Source organism: Lactuca virosa, chromosome 8 (assembly GCF_052849685.1).
Source record: "Lactuca virosa cultivar CGN04683 chromosome 8, Lactuca_virosa_CGN04683_v6, whole genome shotgun sequence".
Classification (NCBI taxonomy): Eukaryota; Viridiplantae; Streptophyta; class Magnoliopsida; order Asterales; family Asteraceae; genus Lactuca; species Lactuca virosa.
Window position 1 is genome coordinate 93,242,754 of NC_136433.1, and position 9,739 is coordinate 93,252,492.

The following is a 9,739-nucleotide window of genomic DNA, read 5'->3' on the forward strand; positions in this document are numbered from 1 at the left end:
CATCACTCTGAGATTATTTAACCTTTACAAGATGTGACTTGACATATTCACTTAATAGTTAACTCACGTCACTAAGAGTTCCACAAAGCACAAAGCAAGCAACATTTGTGCAATGACACTCCAAACCACAGAACAAACAAAGGACATTCCAAGCTCACTTACTACTATCCATGCTAGGAACCTCCACTCTCACTGTTGGTTGCCTTATGCATGCCAATTATACACAATACAGGATCAAATAGACTATTGAATAAAGGACTCTACCCTAGGACCACAACCAAACGAGGAACAGGAAATAAGGCTAAATTAGTCATTCTAGGACTATATGATCCTAATCGTATACAATTTTTAAAGAATGGACTTAGCAATTACTGATACCAATACATATTCCCAATCTAGCATAGCATCCAATGCTTCCTAGGCTACAAGGCATCACATATCAGACCAATCTATCACGTAATTCCTGAAAGTATCCCTAGCCTTATCCTAGCCTGCAAACATTCATATCTTATAACATATCAACATGTATGGGTATTATGAGAATCACTTACTTGAGCTCGGCCAATTCCACGCATCACACCCCATTTTTCTTTACAAAAGTATTTTTAGAATTTTTTTTTTCTTTTAAAAGATTACAAATTCCTCAGTTTGAGTTCATTCACACCCGAGAGTGTGCCCAAATCCCTCAAACCAAGGCTCTGATACCAACGTGTCACATCCCAAAAATTATAAGGTAAAAAATTCATTTTTAATTCACCCAGAAACACCAATTATCCTTTTTCCAATCATTCAAAAGTATTTCAGAATAAAAATAGTTATCAGAGTACAATCCCAAAGTCATATAATTGCGGAAACATGGGTGGATGCACTGCGATCAAGTTGGGCCCTTCCCTTTCGAACCGGAAGTAACTGAAACCATAACCATGAACTATAAGCATAAAGCTTAGCGAGTTCCCCAAAATACAACATACCATACATACCATTGGACCTAGCCCTCACATTCGCCTCAACCCTCCATAATGGGCCTAGCCCTCATACAATAGGCCCAACCCAACATACAAATGCAAGAGTCACAGAGACAGCTAGCATCCTACATAACATACATTGGGCCTAGTCCTTCCTGATCCATGGGCCCAGCCCATCATACAAATGGTCCTAGCCTGTCATACAATGGGTCTAGCCCAACATACCATGCAAGAGTCACAAATACAACTAGCATAACAGATCCTAGTGGTTCGGCATTGGTGCCTTCGACCCAAAGGTACAGTGAGGAGACTCACCTCACAGTCAGAAGAAATAGTTACAATCAAACACTTCTCCAAATACAAACTCTATCGATCACCTTTACAATAAATAATGACCAAAACTCAGACAACATCTCAACATACCAAAAATACCCTTAGGTTAACTTACTCAAAATCTTGGTCAAGTCGTAAGTCAAAAAGTCAAAAGTTCAAAAGTCATTCGATTCGAGTTAGATGAGTACGCCTAACGTACTCAGCTTGTACGCTTGACGTACTCAATAACCATAATTGGGCCTCCCATCGTGTACGAGCGACGTACGCCAATGTATGTTGGCCAACTTCACTTCTTCTTTTTAAGAGCTTATTCCATTAAGACTTTTCAACCAAAGGCAGATCTAGTCCCGAAATAACATCTTAAGTCATAAAGTTTCCAACTTTATGACTTTGCATGGCTAGGAAGTGCTCAATACCAAAAACCTTAACTTCTTAACTCATTAAACCTTAACTTCTTAACTCATTAAGAAATCCTAGAACATGCTTAGAGGAAAACTAAGGACCAAGATTACATTTTTATGGTTCCTAATAGCTTCATAATGGATAAAGTTTCCAAATTTATCAATTAGAATAGTCCAAACAACTTAGAGCTAGTCTTTAAGTCTCAAAGGGACCAAAAGAGCATCTTTTTAAACTTAATCCATTAAGTCCAAGTCTCAAACCTTTAGATCTAAATCAATATGATGTTTAGATGGATAAAGTTTCCAACTTTATCCATAACAAGGTCACAAACTTTCAAGATCTAAACTTTATGCACTAAAGTGACCAAAACCTCATAACACCCAAGACTAGCTAGATCTAAAAAATGCATCATCAAGATTCAAGCTTTATACCTCTAGAAGAAAGATCAAGGTGAACAAAGTCTGGATCTACAAGCTCAATGCAACCAACACTTCTCGAAAGAGCTAAATCTTCTTCAAAATGCACCAAGAACACTCCAAAGCACTCAAGCACACCTTCTTTTGCTCAAAAGGCTCAAACTAGGGTTAGGTTTTCAAGGGAGGGTGTTGGAGAGGTGGAGGCTGAGAATGGAATGGGTTTGAGGAAGTTAAGGAGCTTAAATAGGGCTCAAACCATGAAAATAGGGTTTGGGCACTGATTGCGTTTACCTAACGTACTCTTACTACTCCCAGCGTACTCAGGGATACCCTAGTTAGCCCAACGTACTTCCCCGTACAAGCAACGTACGCAACATAACCCAACACTGTCCTAACTTTAAAAGCTTATAACTTCTTCGTTTCAACTCTGATTTCGATGATCTTTATATCCACGGAAAGGTATTGAGGAGATATACAAACCTATCTAATTACTTTTAACTTAAAAAAACCTCAAACTAAAATCCTTAATTCATAAAAGAAGTCTGAAACACCAATTTTCCCATTATACCCTTGGGCTCCAATGCACAAACCGAACTCTTGGATCACATAATCCACATTACCCACCTCCAAATGGGTCTAAACCTCTCATTGCCCAAATACCAAAGCCTTATGATACTTGATCTTTGGGTCACGACTCCAAATTATGGAACGACTCGAAACAGGGTGTTACATTACCTGTTCCACCATAACCGTAGACAAAGAAAACACCTCCTTCATTATTGTTTATTAAAGTCATGATATCATCAAAAATGTTTCATTGCTCAGATGTTAATGAAATAGAAATCCGATCAAACTCGTTCTTTAAATTTGGTATGTCATAATCTAGTTCCTCACTGATAAGACGATTGTTTGAACAAGATACAGAATTAGCATCGGGCAAAGGCATCCTTGTAAATTTTTTGAAACTTGAATTGTTACAAAGTAAAATTTGTTCAATATCAAATAAAGTTAGGTTCTTAATTTGATCTTCATTAAGTGATAAACTTGAAAGAAAACTGGTATAATAATTACAAAAAAATATAAACAAATATGCTCTTGAAATATATTAATATTGTATATTGATTTAAATATGTATTTTAAAATAAATAAGTAAAGAATATTATAATACCTAGAGATTTTAATCTTTGTTGTTGAGTGTAAAGAATTTCACCCGACAAGTATTCCCATGTATTTTCCCACACAACATCGGGGCTAGACAAGCTGTGAGATAATTACATGGTAGCGAATAAGAACCGTAAGTAATAATCGGATCCAGATTGAATTACTTCCTTAATAGCTTCAATGTATTCTTTATCATCATCTAATAGGACGAGAGCATAACATTCTTCTCTAAATGAAGGACATATTTCACCATTAACCGTGCGGATTTCTTCAATTTTGGTCCCTTCACTTTGTTTAAAAGAATTCTTAAGAAATATGATTCGCCAAGATTAGGTGACACTGAATGAATTCTGCCAATCGAATATCCAACCCCCCTTGGCTTCCAAGTCTTTGAATCAAGCTTACAAACAAACTTTGTTGGAAATTCAACATAAGTTAGTTTTTTTTCTTGTTTGTAAACTTTATTGCACTCCATCCAAGATGTGAACATCGAAGAAGCAACTGAAGGCTTGTTAAGAACATTGTCGATATCATCATCTGCACCGTAGACAACTTGTTGATTAGGAAGATGAAAAGGAAGTATCATCACTGAAGGATGCATGTAATGAACATCGTATCTATTAATTCGCCAGGATGCTTCACATGCAGAAAGATATCTACAATCATAGTATTCATTTATCTCATCGATTGTATCATCTTTATCACAACCATTATTGTTTTGTACAAAAGCAACAGTAACTCTATCCAGGCCTTTATTAATATATTTGAATAAATATTTGATGGAAGACCCCTGATTGCACCATTCAACATTTATGTGTGTTTGGTATCTTTTCAACAGGTATTTGTTGTATGGAACAACATTTTTGTTATCTAATTGGACACCAGATTTTTCGACAAACAATCCATCATTTTTTCTCCTATATACAGGAAAACCATTCTGATCAATTGAAGTATGTTCAGGGAAATTATTTGGGAAGTTTTTAGAGCATTTGTTATCCACCATGCAAGGGCAATTGACATTTTGAGCACCACATGGACCATGTATCATGAACTCCTTCACAAGTGAATACAAAGAAGGATCTTGGTGAATGTTAGGAATCTCAGCTAAAATAAATTGATGAATGTGTTCAACGGTAGGAAGCTTGTAATCAGGTTGCATGAATAAACAAATATGACTGTGAGGCAAACCGCGCTTTAGAAACACAATTGTATACACAACTGCATATATAGAATTAAACAAATTTGTAATAAAAAATTAAATAATGTAGCAAGTATAACTATATTTTAAATAAAACACGACATTAATATATAATATGGTTAGTATGAATAAATAATTTTAAATACCTGCTTGAACCATGCCAAATATTGCATTCTCGCGTAGGTCTTTAACCAACGCATCAAGTTTGATCTTAAATAACCTACATAGGATATCAGGTCTATCCTCTGGATTAAGCGTAGTTTCTTTAAGAGATCTTCGAACTTCGGGCCATTTTGGATTACACGTAAAGGTTATGAAAAATCATGATATCCAAACCACTTACAAAGCGGCATGGCATCTAAGTAGTTTTGCATCATGTAACATGCACCACCAGTAAAAGAAGAAGGTAATATAACACGTTGTCCAAATTCTGAATTATTCTTATTCCCCTGATGTTAAAACTTACGCAAATTCTCATAAGATTCACATCGAAGAACTTTTGTTTCTTTCGTACGTAATATAACCTCTCCCTTTCAATCATTGTATAACCATCTACCAAAAACTGTTGAAAAAGCCTTCTTGAATTCAAAATCAATGAGAAAGAATATTTAAAATACACAGAGAGATCTCCAAATTGTCCTTTCACCAAGAAAGAGGTTTTGTCCTCACCAAGAAGACGGGTTTTGTCACAAAGACGATTGACATAAAGCTACGATCACAACATTATGATTTTCCCTAATGTTGTATATATACTAATCTATACATGTATATCCCTTGATTGAAGGGATTGTGTCTAATCTATACTAAGAACCAATCTTATTACAAAGATACCGGATCTGTGATCTATTCTATGCTTATCTATATCATTACCTAATATACAAAAGATTATAATCGGATAACTGAACTGTAAGATGATGTTGGTAAGCTTGATATGTTGGCGCTATAGATGCAGTAGACTCTGATGTTGATCTATCAGCGTGTCGTGTGTTTGACTCATCAGATCATAAGGTGCGACCTTACAATCCCCCCCTATCTGATGATGTCAAAACTAAACTACTTTTGTGTATAAGCGGAATGCTTTTGGCTTGTGCTCCCCCTGGGAGTAATAATGAAATCTTGACTCTTGCAGTTTTAACAAATGCTCCCCTTCAGAAGATTAATGACTTATCAAACATTTATGAATTGTAGTAAATGACGGACGAATAGATAATGAGCTTGAACGTTGGCATCATCTTGACTCGACTCCCCCTTAGAATGTGCTTTTCTGTAGTTCTAGTAGGGAGATTTCAATGACTTATCAAGATTTTCTCCCCCTTTTAGACATCAACATCTAATGTCGAGCAGAACAGAGTTTCAACTTGTAGTCTAGTAAGATTGTGATGTCTCCTGAAAGCATGGGCTTAAACTACCATTCACTTACATTGTATTGCGAGATCTCATCAGCGTGTGGTTTCATACACTAAATCATAAATCTCTTTTATTAGAAGAAAAAGGGCAGGAGTGGATAGGTATGTGTGATATATCACGAAAAATGATATACCCATCGGCACAGATTTGTCAAGCTCTCATCAGCGTATGGTACGTTACACCGAATCATAAAACTTTAAAGAAGAATGTAAGGGCAGGAATGGATTGGTGTGTGTGATAGCCTACGGTACATAGACTAACCATCGGCATAGACTTTCGAACTTTTATCAGTGTGTGGTTTTACACAGTCAATCATTAAGTTCTATATTACAAGACTTATGGAGAGAATGGATTGTTTTAGTCATGCTGAGGTGAAATTAGCATGAATCATTAACAGTTTAACTCCTCAACAAGAAGTGGCTTAAACTTCCGTATCATGGAGTAAGTTGCAATCTAGAATCAAAGATTCACCGTTAAATCATAATGGTACCATGTCATACCACAGACTAGGAGGTCAGGGAAACGAACAACCCTTTGTCATTTAAGGACCAGACAAGTAACTCTTACGTTGATGACTATGCAATAAGGGTAAGCCATTGGGTTATGCTCAATGATTCTGCAAAACATGAGACTTGATGCATACGGAAAGCATGCTTCCAGGGACAGGGTTAGGTAAAGATGATTAAATTAAAAAATAAACACCCCAGGCTTTTTGTCAATATTTTTTTATTTGGACCAGACAATCTCACTTTGAGAGTTTAAACAATGCTAGATAATCAGTGTAAGAGGGTGACTCAATGTTCTCAGCAGATGGTCTCGCTGATGAGAAACTTAGAGAGATTTTGTCACATACAACAGCATGCTTCTAGGGATAATGATGTGTCAAAAGTTGCATATTAGGCTTAGAATTGCCACCGTCATATTCTTTTTTTTAATGGTACAAAAGAATAAACAATATAAGAATACAAACAAAAGAATTAGTCTAACAAGAAAATAGTTTAAACAACGAAATATGTACATCTTTTTCAGATAGGTGATAAAGACTCGTTCCATCAAATCTTTGGAATTGAATGGTCATTAATGCACTTCTATTTTCCGAGATATCTACCACTTGAAATTTCAGCTATAAAAGAGAACAAACAAGATCAACCATATCACACAAAAAAACAACACAATATATCACAAGTGATGTAGCCTTTTTATTATTTAAGCATTACAGAAGGATTCCAAGCTTCATGTTCAACAGAAGCAAGAGAATAAGTGAAGACCGGTCTTTGTAACCAATGAGTTAACTGGATCGAATCCATAAAACCATCATGTCTTCAAGATCAACTTGAGGGCATTCGAGGTTTTATAGGATCATGAGTTAGTAGATGAAAACAAGACTTACTGCATTGATGGTTGCTCTTTGCATCCATAACAGTGAGTGAAGGAGAAAAAAGGTGTCGGATTAGGTGTCTAAGCCCATAACTATATTTGGTATGTACTTGAACCGATAGTAGCATGGTCCTTTTGGGTTGCCTTCACCAAAGCAACTTGCATGGATGAATTATGGAGAAAGAGGTTAATTATGATTTATTAATATATTATAGGAATAATATATAAAAAGAGAAATCATATTATTTAATTAATATTGGTCAAGAATTAATTTATAATTAATTTTGTGATCAAAAGATATTAATTAAATTAAGGGGACTAGTACTGTAATTATAAGATAGTTACAAAGTTGGGCTTAGGGTCCATAAGGAAGGGATGAACGAAATTGATGTAGGAGTCCACATAGAATTCGTCCAAGGGGCCTTCTGGAAGGATCCTATGGGCTGCTTAAGGACAAAGCAACTGGATTAGGGTTTTGACTAAAACCCCAACTGCTCAACTATATAAGGAACCCTTGGGCATGCAGAAATCGGCCACTAGAAACCCTAGAAGGATCTTGAGTCGATTTTTGCCTCTTCCCTCTCTCTCTTTCATTCTTCCAACTTGCTCTTGGTGTTTGTGATCTATTAGAGGCATCCCATTTGAGGTGCTAAGTTCTCAAAGTTTGAAGATCAAGCAAGCTACAATTGAAAGGTAACATTCTATCTTTGTATTAGATGTAAATTTCGATTTATGCATGCTAGTTTAGGGTTATAGCTTAGGATGATTATTATTGCATGTACAATTAGAGAAAACCTAGATCCAAAGATTTAGGGTTGCATGTGCACCATAGGATTGATGTAATGCTCAAAACCCATAAGTAGTATCAGAGCTTAGGTCGTTTTTCTGTTGTATATGATGCATTGCTTAATTGTTCTTAGTTGAAAAAGTTAAAATTCTGCAATCTGTGTGATGAACTCGTCGAGTCCTCTGATGAACTCGACGAGTCAGGGCTACTCGACGAGTCCAAAGTTTGACTCGACGAGTCAGCTCGTCAGTTGGCAGATTTTTCGGGATTTTGACCAGAATTGGATTGTGATAATTAACAAAAACGTTTTTGACTAATAAAACTCAAATTTTATTATATGGTAATGATTATCCTCATCCAATTAGAAGATAATTGTCAAATTATAAGATAATTATTAGTTTATATGATAAAGATAATTATTTGTATTATTTGATGTGAATTATATTGCAATAAATTGAATTAGGTCAAATTTAGATAATGACAAATTAATTAGTTAATTAAATTATTTTTAATTTGATCTAGAAAGGTTTTGAAAAGGTTTTGAAAATTTAGATAATGACAAATTATATAGTTAATTAAATTATTTGATAGTGACGTTCCTACAGTCTTATTACTGGCTTAACCAAGTCTAATCCCTATGGGGAAACCTATAAACCAATATGTGGGTTTTCATATCCTCACTGCTACACCCGAACTGGTGGTTACCAGTGTCCCTTCCGCGTTCTAACAACGCGCTCATGCTATCTACCAACCTAGTGAATGTTACGGCTACACCCATAGACTTACATCACTCTAGCACTATCTGCTAACCTGGTGAATGCTACGGCTACACCCGCAGACTTACAACACTTCCATACTACATGATCGCTAGTGAATGCTATGGCTACCCGCACAGTCTTACAACACTTCCTATACTGGTCGAATACGCACTCGACCTAACACACAACTGAACTTAATTCATGGTTAGAATCCCAACCTGATTTCCCCAAGTTCTGCTATCAAGCACCGAGAAGACGCGATTAACATGCTGGTGAGTTTTACCGAACTCCCAACTCACACAACACTCAAACCAAGCAGCCACTAGGGTTGTCTTCCTTCCCGAAAACGATGCGTAACTTATCCCAGTTTCAAAACCGATCCTTCTTCTACATTCCGGGACGATTCTCCCCCACTTAGATTCAACTAAGTCTTCACAATACATGAAAAATTGAGAATTCCCAATCCTTCTAACTTTCCAACGGTCGATCTGATAACAACCGGACCTTTCCAACTAGTACTCCTTTACTAGCCAATCATAAGTGATCACACACTTCTAAGAACTAGTTGAACACTTCCTGAATCCCAGTGATACCGACAGTCCCTACTACTTGAATGATCCCCCACTCAAATCCTGAAGTCCAAAAGGTAGATGCTCCAACTAACATCTCAGCAACGACTTACTTCCCTTGGTGCTTCCCTCCGCCAATCAATAGCGGTTACTGAACTACTGTACCCTGACAACGCTGAATAACCATCCTGTGGGACCCTGTCCACAGACCTCCCACATAATGCCCTTTTTCCCAAAGTTCTCCAACAATCCTCCCGCTCTCGTTTCTAAAAATCATATCATTCAGGGCCTTGCACCCTGACTCACTCACCAGCTCAATCATCCACAGTTGAACTGCAGTAGCTGAAACATCCTTTGCCCAAAACC

The 9,739-nt window shown here is 36.6% G+C and overlaps 1 protein-coding gene across 1 annotated transcript; it reads right to left on the reverse strand.

Annotated features, from left to right (window-relative positions):
- Positions 1-2,930: 2,930 nt before the first annotated feature.
- LOC145130644 (uncharacterized) lies at positions 2,931-7,296 on the reverse strand. Its single transcript, XM_079065415.1, has 8 exons — positions 7,273-7,296; positions 7,100-7,174; positions 6,901-7,005; positions 4,819-4,924; positions 4,622-4,756; positions 3,683-4,495; positions 3,392-3,560; positions 2,931-3,171 (listed from the first exon to the last, which is right to left on the reverse strand). Exons 1-8 carry the CDS (start codon positions 7,294-7,296, stop codon positions 2,931-2,933), a joined length of 1,668 nt encoding a protein of 555 aa, XP_078921541.1.
- Between the last annotated feature and the right edge of the window lie 2,443 nt (positions 7,297-9,739).

What these genes read in the sequence shown, in the direction of transcription:
- LOC145130644 (XM_079065415.1), bottom strand. Translation starts at nt 7,296, where the DNA reads ATGCAAAGAGCAACCATCAATGCA. An exon ending in AAAGAGCAACCATCAATGCA is followed by an intron (nt 7,175 to 7,272) that starts GTAAGTCTTGTT and finishes GATTCGATCCAG; the next exon opens with TTAACTCATTGGTTACAAAG. An exon ending in CTTAGATGCCATGCCGCTTT is followed by an intron (nt 4,757 to 4,818) that starts GTAAGTGGTTTG and finishes AATGGCCCGAAG; the next exon opens with TTCGAAGATCTCTTAAAGAA.